General features: G+C 45.1%; 1 protein-coding gene across 1 annotated transcript; it reads left to right on the forward strand.

Moving 5' to 3' along the window:
- The first annotated feature begins 453 nt into the window (after positions 1-453).
- Positions 454-9,475, forward strand: LOC109782476 (uncharacterized). The gene is made up of 5 exons (XM_020341097.4): positions 454-837; positions 1,599-1,713; positions 7,590-7,708; positions 8,419-8,480; positions 9,043-9,475. Exons 1-4 carry the CDS (start codon positions 587-589, stop codon positions 8,468-8,470), a joined length of 537 nt encoding a protein of 178 aa, XP_020196686.1. The 5' UTR covers positions 454-586; the 3' UTR covers positions 8,471-8,480; positions 9,043-9,475.
- Positions 9,476-22,000: the final 12,525 nt, after the last annotated feature.

Raw genomic sequence — 22,000 nt, forward strand, 5'->3', positions numbered from 1 at the left:
AAGATGGTCAATGCTCCCATGAACAACCCTTCCCTGTCCATACACACTGTCGTGACAGTCCCAACACCTGAGTTTTTTTTTGGAATTGTTTGAATTGCTTATCACATGTGTCACATGGTAACACCTGAGTTTTTTTTTTAAGAGAGATGCTACACACACGGAGAAGTTTTTACGTAGTTCACGGACCAGCACAGGTGGCATCTTCTAATTGGGATTAGGGAAAGACAGGGGCCCATCCCCCTGAAAATCAGGGGGGAGAGGCCAATTAGCGTTAACCAATCCGTAAAACGCCCGTCACATGTCAGTGCGTGTAGTTATTGTTTTTTTAAATAGCGGCATTTACCTTTGGCACATGGAACTGCATCTTGTCTACAGGGAAGGCCCATTGGGCCTTGAGCCTCGAACCCAAAACTGCGTCCGTGTGGGTTTTATGTAGAGATTGGCCCATAATCTCCTTGCCATACCGGTCCACGATCTTCTCCAGCAGTAACAACTCCGCTCCGCACCGTTGTCGTCTCCTCACCCCTGCCGGAGATCCACGCCAGACCGCCGCGCCCCTCCGCCCGGCTCGGCCGCTGCTTCCGCGATGCAGTTCTTCGGCGGGTCGTCGCTGACGTCCGTCGCGCCGGAGTCCAGCCCGGCACCAGCGGCGCCTCCGGGGACGGGAACGGGCTCCAACGCCCAGGTGATCTACGTCTTCAACCGCAACGGCGTGTGCCTGCTGTACCGCGAGTGGCACCGCCCGCTCCGCACGCTCGCCCGCAACCAGGACCAGAAGCTCATGTTCGGCCTCCTCTTCTCCCTCCGCTCCTTCACCGCCAAGATCGACCCCACCTCGTATGCCACTTCTTACCTCACACACACTATTTCCGGTAGTTGATCTCGGTCATAGGTTACTGAGTTCGCTAATCTTGACTAATCTGTCGGTGAGTGATAATGGACTAGACGCTTCTTGAAATGGAGATCCAGTGAGTTTATTGGCAGTATATGTTAGTCCACAACTTTGTTTCGGTAGGAGCAATCCACACTATGACCAATTTGACTAGTTGACAGAAATTGCATGATTTTACTGTACGAAGTAACAGGAGATAGTGGGGCAAGGGATGGGAGGGGGGAAACGAAGGGTAAGAGAGACAGACAGTGAACAACCACTGTTCGTGACTGAATAAAAATGCCGAAAGGGAGACATTTGATCTTCCTTTCAAGATCTTTCTGTACATACTTCTGTGAGCCAGAAAAATGTAAACTCCAGGGTTATTCGAAATGCCGCATACTACTTGCCAACAAAAGTCAGTGTACGCACCTGAGGTAGCTTAACGGCGGAATGACAAATCTGAAGAGATGATACGGGTAAACCTTTTAAAACTCTAGCCATAGAATGACTAGCACTGCCATACTGCTTCCCTGCTTCAGAAATCGTGTATTTTCATCTTCGGACAGGCGGGCACTGTTTCTCTATTATCTCTTTCCAAAATTTTGGCCCTAAGAAATATATCTATAACCGTATAACCTAGATAACTGGAATTGTTGATGGGTACCATGTTTAGCACTTCACATCCTAGAGTCATACTTGGCTCATGCACCTTTTACATATGCAGAACAGAACACGCGAATCTTGGGGCGCCACTACTGCCAGGTCAGGGATGTTCATTTCATAGCTTCAAGACAAACACATATAAATTGAACTACATGGAGAGCCCGTCTGGTATAAAGGTTAGTCGATATGTTATTATTATCTTCCCCTGCTGTCTTCCATTCTTAGAATCATCGGGCTTTTATTTTGGCTGGTGAAGTAACTTGGTTAGATCCTGTGAAAATCGAAGGTCTTTTCTGGATAACCACACTTAAGTGTTTGTATTTGAAGCAGCACAAAGTTTGTGGAGGGGCAACTCCACCTTGCTGCTACAATGTGTACAGCACAAGTGTTGAAGGAACAGCTTCAACGTGCTGCGCTAGATATCGCTCTAGAGGCGAATGTAGGTTGATAGGGCAGCAAGAGTTCAATCCAGAACTCCTAGGGCACAAGATCTACTCCAAGATCTTAGATAAGAACAACAAGTTCTATTGTAGGTAGGGGTACATAGTCTGCCTCCAAAGTAGAGGTGAGGACCTCTATTTATAGGGCTTTGGGAAGCCTTCACATACTTCTACTTATAGCTGGAATACTCTAGAAAACATTATGTAAGTTTCACCATTCTACTCATAGCTACTCACAACTAGAAGACTCTAGAAAACAGTAGGTAGGATAGAAAAGAAAAGGAAAGAAATACTACACTAGAGTGGAAGCATCTAGAAGTAGCCAAACAGATCTGGCATGTGTTTTCTTTCTTCTCATCTAGTGTTCCTCATCATTCTCCCCTGGTTGTTTGGAACTCGCCCTCGAGTTATCTTCATAGAGCGCTTCTTCTGGATGGTAGAGAGTCAAGTCCGCAACATTGAAAGTGTTGGAGATACCCATGTCACTTGGAAGATCTATCACATAAGCATTATCATTTATCTTCCTCATGATAGAGAAGGGCCCATACCTTCGCTGCCTAAGTTTTCCTTTAACACCTAAAGGCAGCCTCTCTTTTCGGAGGTAGACCATCACCTTATCACCGACTTGGAATGATTTTGGCCTCTTTTTGCAATCAGCAAGTTGTTTATATTTCTGATTTTGTGCTTCCAAAGCGCCGCGAATCTCTTCAAATAACTCGGTGTAATTATCAGCAAAGGACAATGCTAATTTTGAGTTTCCCCTTGATGGCAGCTTCACCAGGTCCACCACATGTGTTGGAACTTCAGTGTAGACAATGGAAAAAGGGCTCCTTCCTGTGGATCTATGCTTGGAGTTATTGTAGGAGAACTCTGCAAGAGATAAAGCCAAATCCCATTGCCCCTTTCTTTCTCCACAAATGCAACGGATCAGATTACCCAAAAACTTGTTCACCACTTCCGTTTGTCCATCTGTTTGTGGATGAGCAGTGCTAGAAAATTTTAATTCAGTGTTGAATTGCTTCCACAAAGTGAGCCAAAATGCAGCAAGAAACTTGCTATCACGGTCTGAGACAATGGACCTTGGAACTCCATGAAGTCTGACCACTTCTCGAAAGAATAGGTTTGCCACATGATGAGCATCCGTTGTCTTGCGGCATGGGATGAAATGAGCCATCTTAGAGAATCTATCCACGACCACAAATACAACATCACTTCCTCGTCTTGTTCTTGGCAAGCCCAAGACGAAGTCCATAGATATGTCCTCCCATGGAGCAACAGGAACAGGCAAAGGCATGTATAACCCTGTGTTCTGGACTTGGCCTTTGCAGGTCTGACATACGGGGCACTGTTGAACGAACTTTCCAGCATCTCTCTTTAGTTGTGGCCAAAAGTAGTGAGCTTCTAGGTTAGCGATAGTCTTGTCCCGTCCAACATGGCCACTAAGATCACTTGAATGGAGCTCTCTAACCAGCTTGTCATGTAGAGAACTTCTTGGAATGCACAAACGATCATTTTTGAAGAGATATCCATCTTGCATCAAATAGTCATCACCTAATGGTTGGCCCCTTGCATGCTTTACCCAAACATGGCCAAAGTCTTCGTCACCCTCATACAACTCCTTTATTTGACCCATGCCCGGAAGTTCAGCTTCAAAAGAAGTCAAGAGGCATCCACGACGACTCAAAGCATCGGCCACTCTGTTAGTTATTCCAGATTTATGCACGATGAGATAGTTAAACCTCTCAAGATATGCTGCCCATCTTGCTAGCATGCGGTCAACATGCTTTTGATTTCTAAAATGCTTCAAGGATTGATGGTCGCTATAAACAATGAACTCTTTAGGCAGCAAATAGACTTCCCAAGTTTTCAACGCTCTGAAAACGGCGTATAATTCTTGCTGATGGGTACTCCATTTCTGTCTAGCTTCACTTAACTTCTCACTAAAGAAAGCAATGGGCTTCCTTTCTTGAGATAGGACAGCTCCAATGCCTACTCCACTTGCATCACACTCCAACTCAAAAGTCTTGTTGAAATCAGGTAGTACCAAGACAGGAGCTTGTGATAGCTTTTGTTTAATCTCATTGAAGCTAGCTTCAGCTGCTTCTGCCCATTGGAACTTTCCTTTCTTCAAACACTCGGTAATTGGTGCCATGATAGTGCTGAAATTCTTAACAAATCGCCTATAGAAAGTTGCAAGGCCATGAAAGCTTCTTACCTCAGAAATGGTCTTAGGAGTTGGCCATTCTCGGATTGCTTCAACCTTAGAATCATCAACACGAATGCCGTCACATGTTATGACGAATCCTAGGAAAAGAAGTTGTGTTTGCAGGAAAACACATTTCTTCAAGTTGACGTAGAGCTCATTTTTCCTTGGTACTTCTAGCACCTTCCGAACGTGATCAAAGTGTTCATCCTCATCCTTGCTATATATCAAGATGTCATCGAAATAGACCACAACAAAGTGGGATAAGAAGGGTCTAAAGACTTGATTCATTAAGTGCATAAAGGTACTTGGTGCATTTGAGAGTTCAAATGGCATGACTAGCCATTCAAACAACCCTTCCTTTGTCTTGAAGGCGGTCTTCCATTCATCCCCGGGTCTTATACGGATTTGATGATATCCACTTCTTAAATCTAGCTTTGTGAACACTCTTGCTCCACTAAGCTGATCCAACATATCATTCAGACGGGGAATAGGGAATCTGTACCTTACGGTGATCTTGTTAACGGCTCTACTGTCCGTACACATGCGCCAAGATCCATCTTTCTTTGGCGCGAGTAGGGCTGGTACAGCACATGGGCTAATACTTTCTCGAATGTGCCCCTTTTGCAACAATTCCTCCACTTTCTCCTTCAATATACCATGCTCCTTTGGGCTCATTCGATAGTGTGGAAGATTAGGAAGACTTGCTCCCGGAATTAAGTCAATTCTATGTTGAATTCCTCTCATCGGTGGCAAGCCATGTGGCTCCCCAAGTATGTTCTGAAATTCTGCCAATAAACCACGTACCTTTGCTGGAATTTCAACAGTCAGGTGCTCTTCTCCCTTTACAACAAGTGCAGCACACAAATCTGCCTCCTTCAAGTCTTCCATAAACTCATGAGAGGTATGGGAGATAGTTAACATAGTTTTCCCCTCCTCCTTAGAGGTATTACCTTCGGGTTTGTTTGGTAAGATAATGATCCTTCTCTTGTCCCAAATGAAAGAGTAAGAATTTTCCTTGCCCTTGTGTGTAGTATCCACATCAAATTGCCAAGGCCTCCCAAGAAGAACATGGCTGGCATCCATGTCAGCCACATCACACAACACATTTGAGCGATAATGCTTACCCAAAGAAAGTGGCAGGTTGCATTGTTTGGTGATCCTCATATTCACTCCTTTCTTGATCCATCCAATAGTGTAGGGATTTGGATGATCATGGGTTTCAAGCTTTAAATGGTCCACCAACTTTTGGGAGATAAGATTCTCGCAGCTGCAACTATCAATCACTAGTTTGCATACCTTGCCATTCACCGTGCATTTGCTCTCAAATATTTTCTTCCGTTGTGTGTCATCGAGTTGTGGTGTGGAACATAGGACATGCTGGATCACACGTACCACCTCTTCACCTTCTTCTTGACAAACCTCTTGTCCGTCTACATCTTCAGATTCGTATTCTTCCTCATCGCTTTCACCATCATGGATAGTCGTGTTAACAAATTTCCTTAGTGGGCAGCCGCTGGATATGTGTCCCTCTTTACCACATTTATAGCACTTTGGGCCTTCATTTGCCTTACCCTTGCCTCTAGTTTGCTTCGGGATGGGCTGTTTTGTCTTTGGTGGAGTGGTCTTTTCTTCCACTCTATTAGGTTGGCTCCTAGATGAGCCTTCGGTATGAGGATATGGAGGATATGGAGCCTTAGTTGTCTTTCTCATCCTCACAAACCTCTCGGCCTTTAAGGCTAGAGCTTGTGCTTGATCAACGGACCAGATTTGTTGCATCATCAATCGATCTTGAATAGATTGAGACCATTGATGTACCTTGCAACTTGTTGCTCTTCACTTTCAGCAAGGTTGCACCTCACTTGTAGCCTTAGAAACTCCTCCGTGTAATCTGAAACAGTCCTATTTCCTTGAGCACAATTTTGAAATTGGATAAATAGGATCTGGTCATAATCAGCGGGCAAAAATCTCCCTTTCAAGAGGCCTTTCATTTGTCGCCAAGTTCTAACACGAGGTTCTCCTCTGAGCCTGCGCTCCTCTTGAACGCGATGCCACCATGCACCGGCTCCTCCTTTCAGTTTGTATGCGACCAAAGGAACTCTACGATCTTCCGGGACCTCCATGACCTCAAAGAAAGTCTCCACGTCATATAACCAATCCAGGCACCCTTCAATGTCAACATTTCCATTAAAAGTTGGGATCTCAGCTTTCACCTTGTATGTATCTCTTGCATATGTAGGGTTGGGTACTCTCCGATATGCGTAGAGATCTGCTTCTTCAAGGGCATCATCATATTCTTCACCTTCAGAAGCATCAACATAAATTGGCCTTTTTGAAGCACGTTGAACAACATGTTGTCGTGGCGGTCTTGCTCCAAGATTACCTCTTCTTCTTCCTTGATGGACATCTTCCTCTTCTTTAGATGAATCTCCTTCATTGGTAGCAGGGGGGACACCCTTTCTTATCATCTCAACCAGCTGGTCAAATCTCCTATTAAGATCTTCACGCAGCTCTTTGATTTGTTGTTCAGCAGCATCCATCCTCTTCTCCAATTGCTCCATTGCTTGCTGCAACTTACTCTCGAAGAGGACAGCAAGAACTAGTATGGGTCAACGAGGCTCTGATACCACCTGAAGCAGCATAAAGTTTGTGGAGGAGCAACTCCACCTTGCTGCTACAATGTGTACAGCACAAGTGTTGAAGGAACAGCTTCAACGTGCTGCGCTAGATATCGCTCTAGAGGTGAATGTAGGTTGATAGGGCAGCAAGAGTTCAATCCAGAACTCCTAGGGCACAAGATCTACTCCAAGATCTTAGATAAGAACAACAAGTTCTATTATAGGTAGGGGTACATAGTCTGCCTCCAAAGTAGAGGCGAGGACCTCTATTTATAGGGCTTTGGGAAGCCTTCACATACTTCTACTTATAGCTGGAATACTCTAGAAAACATTATGTAAGTTTCACCATTCTACTCATAGCTACTCACAACTAGAAGACTCTAGAAAACAGTAGGTAGGATAGAAAAGAAAAGGAAAGAAATACTACACTAGAGTGGAAGCATCTAGAAGTAGCCAAACAGATCTGGCATGTGTTTTCTTTCTTCTCATCTAGTGTTCCTCATCAGTATTGGATGAAGAAGACTAAGGTTGTTTTTCAGTGACTTTAAACTAATGTGAATCCAGCCATTGTATCACTTCAATGGAAGCCATAATTAACTAGTGTGACCTTAAATGTAGAAGCATCAGTGCGGCATTTTTTCATGCAGACCTGTTCGACAGTCCACACTACGCATATTTTAAACTATGATTGTAACCTTCCACCTTTACCATGGTACTTAAAGCGCATATACGTATGTGATAATCCTTTGTTCAAAAAGATATATATTCACTGTATTTTCCATTTTATACAGCTTATTCTCCTTACCCATCCAAGGACTGGTGATCAACGAGATGCGCTGAAGCATATTTACAGCCTATATGTGGAGTATGTTGTAAAGAATCCTCTGTATGCTCCTGGCAGCCCAATCAAGTAAGTTGTGCCTATCAATTGAAAATTGTTGTGCTACATGATTAGCTAGAAGCAGTTGTTAATACCAGGATGGTTGAAAGTTGAATGGAGATGGCATCATTTTTGTCACTTTATTTATACAAGGATACCTTTTCATTTCATGATTGAGCAATTGTCCCACTAAAGCAGTGGGTTAAACTGGACAGATAGATTCATGAATTGTTTAGGGAAGCATATAGATGTTGCAAATAGGATGTACCTAAATAAGGAATTGTGTGAAACATACATATTAACAATTCATTTTAGATCTTCTCATGCCAAGTCCTCTCGATCTGCCTAATGTGCCAACATCCTACCTGTGAAGAATTCATTTCATGGAGGATAATAAATTATGGAAATTGAATTTGCATTCAGTCATAAGGGCATACTGTCCTATTACCTCCGTCCCAAATTACTTGTCTTGGATTTGTCTAGATACGGATGTATCTAACACTAAAATGTGTCTAGATACATTCTTGAAAAATCTAAGACAAGTAATTCGGGACGGAGGGAGTGTTAGTTTATTTGCTCGCTCTTCATCAAGAACAACGTTTTTTTGTAGGATCATCTGAACTAAAACATTATTTTGTTGCCCATACACAAGTTACATAACCATTTCCAAGCTTAGTGGCTACATTGGCTCTTGTTTTGTTCGGTTCTCTAGTGTTTTCTGAACATATTTTTATTTGCAGGTGTGACCTTTTCAATAAACATCTCGATCAGTATGTGAAAACATTGATTTGACCCCATTCAGGTAACGTTCACTTGTTTGTGTTTTGCAGAGTCCTGTATATAACCAATCGCTAGTGTTCTGTACAATGGTTTATGTTTGGATCCTTAGCAATCTTCTGTGTGAGTACTATGGAACCGTGCTTGAATTTATCCAGGTTAAACAATGTCCTTGAATTGGCAATAAATTCCTGACAGACAACATTTATATGGATTTCCTGTGTATCATTTTGTTGATCCAAAGGATGAGCCATTCTTCATAGCTCTACATATCCCATGGGATCTATCAATAACTGAATATGAACACTAGTTCTCAATAAAAATGATCTTTCACCAGTCTATAGCAGATCCTATTTTTCCTATGTCATAACGCTTTCAAAGATGAATAGGTGTCTTCACTATCTATCAGTCAAACACACACCGCCCTTTGTTCTGTCTGTCTGCTTGTGAACTTTCAATCGTGTGTTCAGTTTCAGTTTTCACTCATGCTTTTGAACTTTTGTCGACATCTGACACGACAGATAAAGGCCTAGTTGTCTGTTTTTCTCCGCATACATCCTCATCAGCACTGCAATGTCCCATTGCAGGTTTGGGAGGAGGTGCATGGAACAGTTGATTTGAAGGCGAACAGTAGGCACTTTGTGTTTTCGGAAACTCTGAGCCATGGAACAGTTCGCTGTGTGGTGGCATCTCTGTGCTATTTGGTTTGATAATCGCTATTTGTTGAGAAGTTGTTGCTTCAAGGATGATACAGACTTGTCTTGTGCCAAAGTGGTCCTGCTGAATCTCACTGTATTTATTGTACACTTGCACCCTGCATTGATGGTCTTCATGTGTACCCACTGCAATTTGATAGCTGTACACTCTGATCACAGTCCCTGTAATTTGCATCCTTCGTCATGATGGACCCCCTCAACAAATGGAATGCCCTCTCATATCCCGTGTTGGATGATATCCATGAGTTTTCTGGTTATAGATCAAATATTTTCTTATTTATCCAATAGTATCTTTCCTATAAAAGATGTTCTTGCAACATACTCCCTCTGTAAACTAATATAAGAGTGTTTAGATTACTAAAGTAGTGATCTAAACACTCTTATATTAGTTTACGGAGGGAGTACTACGTACGTATGATTCAGCTATGTCGAAGGGAATAAGAAACACATCGCCACACAAAAGTAGTATGGTCTATGTGTACGCTGTGCTGTCCTACTCTTGCTACCTGAACTTCAGTGCCACATGATGCTTCATTGTTGTTCGTGTGATGCTGACATATTTTTCTTCTTTCGATATCAATGCCATGTTTTGTTGCTTTGTGGACCTGCGGAGTTGCTTCGGATGCGCACTACTGACTAACTATAACTTAATACTCGTATTAGAATATTAAACTGCTGGCATGTAGTGCGGGTCGTAAGAACAAAACGTGGACACTGTAATTCCCTCGGCTTTTGTACCGCGGACGCCGTTGTTCGCGCGCTGTGTTTATCTAGCGTAGATTGCAAGAGCAGTTGGTTTGTTCCAAGAGATACCCAAGTCTTGTGAATCTTTCCGCCAACAGGTACAATGCTTGTACCCAAATCTTCTGAATCTATCCGCTAACAGGTACTACAGTGCATGTACATGTACATGCCCTGCTCCATCACCAGTGTCTGGTGCTATCTTGCCTAGTGTCCTGCAAGGCCGTAACTTCTCACGCATTCCTTCTTTTTTTTTAAGTTCTCACGCATTCCTTTTTGCCTGCTCAGTTTTACAACTTACTGCAAAAAAATTGTGGGCAAGGACTCGTTTAAGTTACAGGATATTATTCTGTAAATCTTGGCAGGAATCCAGAAGGGCCTACTACTTTTTTGGTTTTCGGCTCCGTCCGAGCGAGTGAGCGAGATCCATGGCGTTCTGCGCAGCGGACAGAACATGTTTCTTACAGAGATGAGGGTTGCAGTGCCGCAGTGCTGCAGATGGCAGCAGGCAGCCTACGACAAGTGCACGAAATGGCTAGTTCGCACATGACCAAGGGATGGGTCGTTGCTGCGCATCCACAGGGCCGTGTACGTGCACTGCGCTTTCCGCCGTGCTGGGTCGAGTTGGCTGGTAACCAGGCAATCAACTTCTCCCAACAGCATGTTTGTACATTGCGTGTTCCCAGCAAAAGAAAGGAAAAATTACACCGAGCTGAAAAGTAGTGAAAAATTACACTGGCTCCCGCTTGTGAGTGGCCCGGTCAATAATCTGTCATGAAAATGCAACCCAGTCAGCCCACACAAACCTGTTCTATACGTCCGGACTGTTCGATGCCCCTCAACACAGCTCATATCTGAGACGAAAATAAGGAGATCTGAACTGTCCGATGCCCCTCAACCCAGCTCATATCTGAGACGAAAATGAGGAGATCCGGACGCGCCCGCTAGAAAACACGAGACGTGGCTACCCAATGCTAACCCCCTTTGTAGCCTACACGAGCAAGGGACCTCGCCCCGAAGCCAAAACAGGCTGACATCACCCACCAGAAAAGGGAGGCAGGGACTTTCCACCCGACCTCCCACGACATACGAGCGAAGGAAGGCCAAAGCCGACACACTAGACGCCCGACAAAGAGGCGCCAAGTCAATGCACGTGGGGATCTAGTACTGTGTTGGTGACTGCTTACATGCACCATCGAAAGTGCATCGACCAACACCCCATCGGATTTGGCCTCTCCAGATCTTGACAAGGGGCCATCCACGCAGCTGGCAATTCCAGACGCCCGGTTAGCCTCTACCGCACTAGTTCACCAGTCTAGAGTGGAAGACTACTCAGACAATACAATTGACTCTCGAACACCACATGAAAGATTACTAACACAATACAATTGACTCTAGTTTCTTCGCACTCGCGGTGATCCACAAGTTCGCCTTGATCATGATGATGTTGAGTAAGATTGACGGCCGGGTGCTCTTGTGACGGTATATTCGGGCGTTTCACTCATTTCAAATGGTCCAAGGCACTAGCGTGACAAGCGAAGCCATGGCTTTTCGATGAAGTGGGCCGACGCGGATTCTACTTGACCACTAATTCTTCACGTTGTCCTCGGTAGGCCATGAAGATGTGGTTATGTTCTCAAGGTGAAGTTTCTCAAATGACCAAGTTCCGAAGCCTAAGGGAGTAACGACATTTGAAGAAAAGATGTTCCCCCACGTTTGGACTCCCTTTTGCAAAGGAGGCAAAGACCGTAATTTGTCCACCCCCGTAGGGATGAAAATGGACTGGAAAATTTCCGCTTTTCCGGAATAAAAATGAAAACGGAGAGGAAATATGAAAACGGAAATGGAAATTTGCAAAACGGAGGTGGAAATGGAATTTTTTATACGGAAATGAAAAAAAATGGAATAGTGTTTTGCGGTGGAACAGACATGGAAACGAAACTTTCCGTTTCCATGAATATGGAATTTCTGTTTTTACTATAGGCTTATGGCTACTATGTAGCCCAACCACCAAACAACACACAATGACACAATAAGCAGAATGGATCATTTGAATCCCAACTTCTACTACCACACCCGTGCTCAACTATATCCATACGCAATTGTCCAATACTACTGCAATACTATGCTAAGTTACTAACATAATCATATTATTTTCTAGCCATGTCACCAATTCATTAAACTTGTTCATTTTCATATGATTCAAAGGGTTTTTAAGTTCCGGCCAACGTCCACTTTTGTTTCCGTGTCCGCTCTGTATGCGCTCCGTTTCTGCTTCCGGTAGTATCTGTTTCCGTTTTCATTTCCGGAGTTTCTGTATTTGTAAGGGTATATTTCTCCCTAAGTGGTTTTGGTGATTGATGACAATGCATTTGCGGACTAATCGTGTGCATTGAGAATTTCAGATATCTCATGTCTAAGGCACAAGACGATTCGGTGCCCCTCGGAGCCTATCAAAGACGGCATTTCTCTATGTTTCTTTTCGATGGTTTTGAGTCGTAGGAAAGTCGTACTATTAAGAGGGGATCCGCTTCGGAAAGCTTAGGGTCGAATCAACACGTACACATCTGTTCTTTTGCACCACCTTTCCTTGCTTCATTGGAGCACCGGTTGTTTCCCTTGTCGTTGAGAAGATGAAGGCTTCCTAGTGCTACTGTTCTGTGGCATGCGGTAGTACTGCTCAAGGGAGCAGTAGTACCGCAGCTGCCCACGGTAGTACCGCCCATGGCGTTGGTAGTACCGCCCATGGCAGTGGTAGTACCGCCAGTGCGGTAGTACCGCTCCTAGCACGCGGTAGTACCGTGGCCTCTGGCCCAGAGTGGTAGCATGCGCGGAAGTAGGGGCGAAAGTAATTTTTTACTTCCGCACCCTACGCGGTAGTACCGCTCCCTGTGAGCTGTAGTACCGTGCCGGATTTTTGCACAGATCGAAACTCAACGGAAGTAACCACGGAGGTAATTTTATTAGTCCGTGCCTTCCCAGCCCAGAATGAGCCCTGCCTTGCGGTAGTACCGCAAGGGCGCGCGGTAGTACCACTCGTTGCCATGTGCATCAGGGCCTCATCTGGCCCCTGCCGCGCGAGCGGTAGTACCGCACTTCCAAGCGGTAGTACCGCATGCCTGTGCGGTAGTACCGCATGTCGCGGGCTGAGTAAGTGGGTAACGGTTGGATCTTTCCTCTCACTATATAAGGGGGGGTCTTCTTCCCCAACCTGACCACCTCTTCCCTTCCCAAGCTCCAATGTTGCTCGAAGCTCCATTTTCGCCTAATCTCTCTCCCTAGCCAATCAAACTTGTTGATTTTCTAGGGATTGGTTGAGAAGGCCCTGATCTTCCACCAAGAGAAATTTGATTCCCCCACTAATCCCTTGCGGATCTTGTTACTCTTGGATGTTTGAGCACCCTAGACGGTTGAGGTCACCGCGGAGCCATATTCCATTGCGATGAAGCTTCGTGGTGTCGTTGGGAGCGTCCAATTAAGTTGTGGAGATTGCCCCAACCTTGTTTGTAAAGGTTCGGTCGCCACCTCCAAGGGCACCAATAGTGGAATTGAAGGAAATGTGCCCTAAAGGCAATAATAAAGTTGTTATTTACATTTCCTTATATCATGATAAATGTTTATTATTCATGCTAGAATTGTATTAACAGGAAACTTAGTACATGTGTGAATACATAGACAAACAGAGTGTCCCTAGTATGCCTCTACTTGACTAGCTTGTTTATCAAAGATGGTTATGTTTCCTAGCCATAGACATGTGTTGTCATTTGATGAACGGGATCACATCATTAGAGAATGATGTGATGGACAAGATCCATCCGTTAGCTTAGCACTATGACCGTTTAGCTTGTTGTTATTGCTTTCATCATGACTTATACATGTTCCTCTGACTATGAGATTATGCAACTCCCGAATACCGGAGGAACACTTAGTCTGCTATCAAACGTCACAACATAACTAGGTGATTATAAAGATGCTCTACAGGTGTCTCCGATGGTGTTTGTTGAGTTGGCATAGATCGAGATTAGGATTTGTCACTCCGATTGTCGGAGAGGTATCTCTAGGCCCTCTCGGTAATGCACATCACAATAAGCCTTGCAAGCAATGTGGCTAATGAGTTAGTTGCGGGATGATGCATTACGAAACAAGTAAAGAGACTTGCCGGTAACGAGATTGAACTAGGTATGGTGATACCGACGATCAAATCTCGGGCAAGTAACATACCGATGACAAAGGGAAGAACATATGTTGTTGTGCGGTTTGACCGATAAAGATATTCGTAGAATATGTAGAAGCCAATATGAGCATACAGGTTCTGCTATTGGTTATTTACCGGAGAGGTGTCTTGGTCATGTCTACATAGTTCTCGAACCCTTAGGGTCCGCACGCTTAACGTTCGATGACGATTGGTATTATGAGTTTATGTGATTTGATGTACCGAAGGTTGTTCGGAGTCCCGGATGTGATCATGGACATGACGAGGAGTCTCGAAATGGTCGAGACATAAAGATTGATATATTGGACCATGTTGTTCGGACACCGGAAGTGTTTCGGATAACACCGGAGTGTCGGAAGGGGTTACCGGAACCCTCGGCAGAACTAATGGGCCTCTATGGGCCTGAGTGGGAAGAGAGGAAGGGCCAGGAGGGGCTGGCCGCCCCCCCTTGGGTCCGAATTGGACTAGGGGAAGGGGGCGGCGCCCCCTTTCCTTCCCTTCCCCCTCTTCCTTTCCTTCCCCATCTCTCCCTCTTGGTGGATTCCTACTAGGACTTGGAGTCCTAGTAGGATTCCCCTCTTGGGGCGCGCCCTAGGGGCCTGCCCTCCCCTCCTCCCTCCTTTATATACGGGGGAGGGGGGCACCCCATAGACACACAAGTTGATCTTTAGCCGTGTGCGGTGCCCCCTCCATAGTTTTACACCTCGGTCATATCGTCGTAGTTCTTAGGCGAAGCCCTGCGCCGGTAACTTCATCATCACCGTCACCACGCCGTCGTGCTGATGGAACACTCCCTCGGCCTTAGATGGATCTTGAGTTCGAGGGACGTCACCGATCTGAACGTGTGCAGGTCGCGGAGGTGCCGTGCGTTCCGTACTTCATCGGTTGGATCGTGAAGACGTTCGACTACATCAACCGCGTTACTTAACGCTTCCTCTTTCGGTCTATGAGGGTACGTGGACACACTCTCCCCACTTGTTGCTATGATTCTCCTAGATAGATCTTGCGTGATCGTAGGAATTTTTTTGAAATACTACGTTCCCCAACAGTGGCATCAGAGCTAGGTCTATGTGTAGATGTTATATGCAAGAGTAGAACACAATGACTTGTGGGCGATAATAGTCATACTGCTTACCAGCATGTCATACTTTGATTCGGCAGTATTGTTGGATGAAGCGGCCCAAACCGACATTACATGACCGCGTTCATGAGACTGCTTCTACCGCCGTGCTTCGCACACAGGTGGCTAGTGGGTGTCTGTTTCTCCAACTTTAGTTGAACCGAGTGTGACTACGCCCGGTCCTTGTTGAAGGTTAAAACAGCACACTTGAAGAAAAATCATTGTGGTTTTGAAGCGTAGGTAAGAACGGTTCTTGCTAAGCCCATAGCAGCCACGTAAAACTTGCAACAACAAAGTAGAGGACGTCTAACTTGTTTTTGCAGGGCTTGCTGTGATGTGATATGGTCAAGACGTGATGATATATAATTTGTTGTATGAGATGATCATGTTTTGTAACAGTTATCGGCAACAGGCAGGAGCCATATGGTTGTCGCTTTATTGTATGAAATGCAATCGCCATGTAATTGCTTTACTTTATCACTAAGCGGTAGCGATAGTCGTAGAAGCAATAGTTTGCGAGATGACAACGATGCTTCAATGGAGATCAAGGTGTCAAGCCGGTGAAAATGGTGATCATGATGGTGCTTTGGAGATGGAGATCAAAGGCACAAGATGATGATGGCCATATCATATCACTTATATTGATTGCATGTGATGTTTATCCTTTATGCATCTTATTTTGCTTAGTACGGCAGTAGCATTATAAGATGATCTCTCACTAAATTTCAAGGTACAAGTGTTCTCCCTGAGTATGCACCATTGTGACAGTTCGTCGTGCCGAGACACCACTTGATGATCGGGTGTGATAAGCTCTACGTTCACATACAACGGGCGCAAGCCAGTTTTGCACACGCAGAATACTCGCGTTAAACTTGACGAGCCTAGCATATGCAAATATGGCCTCGGAACACTAAGACCGAAAGGTCGAGCGTGAATCATATAGTAGATATGATCAACATAGTGATGTTCACCATTGAAAACTACTCCATCTCACGTGATGATCGGACATGGTTTAGTTGATATGGATCACGTGATCACTTAGATGATTAGAGGGATGTCTATCTAAGTGGGAGTTCTTAAGTAATATGATTAATTGAACTTTAATTTATCATGAACTTAGTACCTGATAGTATTTTGCATGTCTATGTTATTGTAGATAAATGGCCCGTACTACTGTTCCGTTGAATTTTAATGTGTTCCTAGAGAAAGCTAAGTTGAAAGATAATGGTAGCAACTACACGGACTGGGTCCATAACTTGAGGATTATCCTCATTGCTGCACAGAAGAATTACATCCTGGAAGCACCGCTAGGTGCAAGATCCGCTGCAGGAGCAACGCCGGACGTTGTGAACGCCTGGCAGAGCAAAGCTGATGACTACTCGATAGTTCAGTGTGCCATGCTTTACGACTTAGAATGGGGACTTCAACGACGTTTTGAACGTCATGGAGCATATGAGATGTTCCAGGAGTCAAAGTTAATATTTCAAGCAAATGCCCGGATTGAGAGATATGAAGTCTCCAATAAGTTCTACAGCTGCAAAATGGAGGAGAATAGTTCTGTCAGTGAACATATACTCAAAATGTCTGGGTATACTCAACTGGGAGTTAATCTTCCGGTTGATAGTGTCATTAACGGAGTTATTCAATCAGTGCCACCAAGCTACAAAAGCTTCGTGATGAACTATAATATGCAAGGGGTGGATAAGACAACTCCCAAGCTCTTCGCAATGCTAAAGGCTGCGGAGGTAGAAATCAAGAAGGAGCATCAAGTGTTGATGGTCAACAAGACCACCAGTTTCAAGAAAAAGGGTAAAGGGAAGAAGGGGAACTTCAAGAAGAACGACAAGCAAGTTGCTGCTCAAGTGAAGAAACACAAGTCTGGACCTAAGCCTGAGACTGACTGCTTCTATTGCAAAGGGACTGGTCACTGGAAGCGGGACTGCCCCAACTATTTGGCGGATAAGAAGGATGGCAAAGTGAAAGGTATATTTGATATACATGTTATTGATGTGTACCTTACTAATGCTCGCAGTAGTGCCTGGGTATTTGATACTGGTTCTGTTGCTCATATTTGCAACTCGAAACAAGGGCTACGGATTAAGCGAAGATTGGCTAAGGACGAGGTGACGATGTGCGTGGGAAATGGTTCCAAAGTCGATGTGATCGCCGTCGGCACGCTACCTCTACATCTACCTTCAGGATTAGTTTTAGACCTGAATAATTGTTATTTGGTGCCAGCGTTAAGCATGAACATTATATCTGGCTCTTGTTTGATGCGAGACGGTTATTCATTTAAATCAGAGAATAATGGTTGTTCTATTTGTATGAGTAATATCTTTTATGGTCATGCGCCCTTAATGAGTGGTCTATTTTTATTGAATCTCGATAGTAGTGATACACATATTCATAGTGTTGAAGCCAAAAGATATAAGTTTAATAATGATAGTGCAACTTATTTGTGGCACTGCCGTTTAGGTCATATTGGTGTAAAGCGCATGAAGAAACTCCATGCTGATGGGCTTTTGGAATCACTTGATGCTTGCGAACCATGCCTTATGGGCAAGATGACTAAGACTCCGTTCTCCGGAACAATGGAGCGAGCTACAGACTTTTTTGAAATAATACATACTAATGTATGCGTTCCGATGAGTGTTGAGGCTCGCGGTGGGTATCGTTATTTGCTGACCTTCACAGATGATTTGAGCAGATATGGTATATCTACTTGATGAAACATAAGTCTGAAACATTTGAAAATTTCAAAGAATTTCAGAGTGCAGTGGAAAATCATCACAACAAGAAAATAAAATTTCTACGATCTGATCGTGGAGGTGAATATTTGAGTTACGAGTTTTGTCTTCATTTGAAACAATGCAGAATCATTTCGCAACTCACGCCACCCGGAACACACTACAAAAAATATACACTTCCGTGATGATACGTGTTTGTCACAGTAGGTCTCGTTTTCTGTCATGCATGTACATCCATGACAAATTTATGACAGAATCAAGACAGTCATACCTGTGCAGTCGTAGAAGTGTTCCATGACATTACCAAAATTATCATCACGGAAGTGTCCACTTCCATGACGATAAATCGCGCGTCACAGAAGTGCTTTTGTCAAGGGTGACCGACATGTGGCATCCACCGTAACGGAACGCGGTTCAGCTATCGGGTCCGGTTTTGGACCCGATAACCCGTTAACAGCCCCGACCAATGGGGATTTTCCACGTGTAAAATCATCATTGGCTGGAGGAAACACGTGTCGGCTCACCGTTGGGACAGATGTCTGTTGGGGATCGTAGCAGAATTTTAAAATTTCCTACGCATCACCAAGATCCATCTATGGAGTATACTAGCAACGAGGGGAAAGGAGTGCATCTACATACCCTTATAGATCGCGAGCGGAAGCGTTCCAATGAACGGGGTTGATGGAGTCGTACTCGCCGTGATCCAAATCACCGATGACCGAGTGCCGAACGGACGGCACCTCCGCGTTCAACACACGTACGGAGCAGCGGCGTCTCCTCCTTCTTGATCTAGCAAGGGGGAAGGAGAGGTTGATGGAGATCCAGCAGCACGACGGCGTGGTGGTGGATGTAGCGGGATCTCGGCAGGGCTTCGCCAAGCTTCTGCGAGAGGGAGAGGTGTTGCAGGGGAGGAGGGAGGCGCCCAGGGCTGTTGTTGCCCTCCCTCCCCCCTTTATATAGGCCCCCTGGGAGGGGGGGGCGCCGGCCAAGAACCCATCTATGGGGGGGGGGGGGCGGCCAAGGGGGGGAAACTCCCCCCCCCCAAGTCAAGTGGGGCGCCCCCCCACCCTAGGGTTTCCAACCCTAGGCGCAGGGGGAGACCCATGGGGGGCGCCCCAGCCCACTAAAGGCTGGTTCCCTTCCCACTTCAGCCCATGGGGCCCTCCGGGATAGGTGGTCCCACCCGGTGGACCCTCGGGACCCTTCCGGTGGTCCCGGTACAATACCGATAACCCCCGAAACTTTCCCGGTGGCCGAAACTGGACTTCCTATATATAATTCTTCACCTCCGGACCATTCCGGAACTCCTCGTGATGTCTGGGATCTCATCCGGGACTCCGAACAACTTTTGGGTTTCCGCATACTCATATCTCTACAACCCTAGCGTCACCGAACCTTAAGTGTGTAGACCCTACGGGTTCGGGAGACATGCAGACATGACCGAGACGCCTCTCCAGTCAATAACCAACAGCGGGATCTGGATACCCATGTTGGCTCCCACATGTTCCACGATGATCTCATGGGATGAACCACGATGTCGAGGATTCAATCAATCCCGTATACAATTCCCTTTGTCAATCGGTATGTTACTTGCCCGAGATTCGATCGTCGGTATCCCAATACCTTGTTCAATCTCGTTACCGGCAAGTCTCTTTACTCGTACCGCAATGCATGATCCCGTGACTAACACCTTAGTCACATTGAGCTCATTATGATGATGCATTACCGAGTGGGCCCAGAGATACCTCTCCGTCATACGGAGTGACAAATCCCAGTCTCGATCCGTGCCAACCCAACAGACACTTTCGGAGATACCTGTAGTGTACCTTTATAGTCACCCAGTTACGTTGTGACGTTTGGCACACCAAAAGTACTCCTACGGTATTCGGGAGTTGCACGATCTCATGGTCTAAGGAGAAGATACTTGACATTGGAAAAGCTCTAGCAAACGAACTACACGATCTTTGAGCTATGCTTAGGATTGGGTCTTGTCCATCACATCATTCTCCTAATGATGTGATCCCGTTATCAATGACATCCAATGTCCATAGTCAGGAAACCATGACTATCTGTTGATCAACGAGCTAGTCAACTAGAGGCTTACTAGGGACACGTTGTGGTCTATGTATTCACACATGCATTACGATTTCCGGATAACACAATTATAGCATGAACAATAGACAATTAGCATGAACAAAGAAATATAATAATAACCATTTATTATTGCCTCTAGGGCATATTTCCAACAGTCTCCCACTTGCACTAGAGTCAATAATCTAGTTACATTGCGATGAATCAAACACCCATTGCGTCCTGGTGTTGATCATGTTTTGCTCTAGGGAGAGGTTTAGTCAACGGATCTGCTACATTCATGTCCGTATGTACTTTACAAATATCTATGTCTCCATTTTGAACACTTTCACGAATGGAGTTGAAGCGACGCTTGATATGCCTGGTCTTCCCGTGAAACCTGGGCTCCTTCGCAAGGGCAATAGCTCCAGTGTTGTCACAGAAGAGAGTCATCGGGCCCGACGCATTGGGAATCACCCCTAGGTTGGTAATGAACTCCTTCATCCAGACTGCTTCCTGTGCTGCCTACGAGGCTGCCATGTACTCCGCTTCACATGTAGATCCCGCCACGACGCTTTGCTTGCAACTGCACCAGCTTACTGCTCCTCCATTCAAAATATACACGTATCCGGTTTGTGACTTCGAGTCATCCAGATCTGTGTCGAAGCTAGCGTCGACGTAACCCTTTACGACGAGCTCTTCGTCACCTCCATAAACGAGAAACATATCCTTAGTCCTCTTCAGGTACTTCAGGATATTCTTGACCGCTGTCCAGTGTTCCATGCCGGGATTACTTTGGTACCTTCCTACCAAACTTATGGCAAGGTTTACATCAGGTCTGGTACACAGCATGGCATACATAATAGACCCTATGGCCGAGGCATAGGGGATGACACTCATCTTTTCTCTATCTTCTGCCGTGGTCGGGCATTGAGCCGTGCTCAATTGCACACCTTGCAATACAGGCAAGAACCCCTTCTTGGACTGATCCATATTGAACTTCTTCAATATCTTGTCAAGGTACGTACTCTGTGAAAGACCAATGAGGCGTCTTGATCTATCTCTATAGATCTTGATGCCTAATATATAAGCAGCTTCTCCAAGGTCCTTCATTGAAAAACACTTATTCAAATAGGCCTTTATACTTTCAAAGAATTCTATATCATTTCCCATCAATAGTATGTCATCCACATACAATAAGAGAAATGCTAAAGAGCTCCCACTCACTTTCTTGTAAACACAGGCTTCTCCATAAGTCTGTGTAAACCCAAACGCTTTGATCATCTCATCAAAGCGAATGTTCCAACTCCGAGATGCTTGCACCAGCCCATAGATTGAGCGCTGGAGCTTGCATACTTTGTTAGCATTCTTAGGATCGACAAAACCTTCCGGCTGCATCATATACAGTTCTTCCTTAAGGAAGCCGTTAAGGAATGCCGTTTTGACGTCCATCTGCCATATCTCATAATCATAGTATGCGGCAATTGCTAACATGATTCGGACGGACTTCAGCTTCGCTACGGGTGAGAAATTCTCATCGTAGTCAACCCCTTGAATTTGTCGATAACCCTTAGCGACAAGTCGAGCCTTATAGATGGTCACATTACCATCCGCGTCTGTCTTCTTCTTAAAGATCCATTTATTTTCTATGGCTCGCCGATCATCGGGCAAGTTAGTCAAAGTCCATACTTCGTTTTCATACATGGATCCTATCTCGGATTTCATGGCTTCTAGCCATTTGTCGGAATCCGGGCCCGCCATCGCTTCTTCATAGTTCGAAGGTTCACCGTTGTCTAACAACATGATTTCCAGGACAGGGTTGCCGTAGCACTCTGGTGCGGAACGTGTCCTTGTGGACCTACGAAGTTCAGCAGTAACTTGATCCGAAGCTTCATGATCATCATCATTAACTTCCTCCCCAGTCGATGTAGGCACCAC

Source organism: Aegilops tauschii, chromosome 3 (genome assembly GCF_002575655.3).
Source record: "Aegilops tauschii subsp. strangulata cultivar AL8/78 chromosome 3, Aet v6.0, whole genome shotgun sequence".
Classification (NCBI taxonomy): domain Eukaryota; kingdom Viridiplantae; phylum Streptophyta; class Magnoliopsida; order Poales; family Poaceae; genus Aegilops; species Aegilops tauschii.

Excerpts from the sequence above, each read along its gene's own strand:
- LOC109782476 (XM_020341097.4), top strand. The coding sequence starts at position 587 with ATGCAGTTCTTCGGCGGGTCGTCGCTGACGTCCGTCGCGCCGGAGTCC. Across the intron at positions 838-1,598 it reads GCCAAGATCGACCCCACCTC|AACAGAACACGCGAATCTTG; the intron begins GTATGCCACTTC and ends TTACATATGCAG. Across the intron at positions 1,714-7,589 it reads AGAGCCCGTCTGGTATAAAG|CTTATTCTCCTTACCCATCC; the intron begins GTTAGTCGATAT and ends CATTTTATACAG.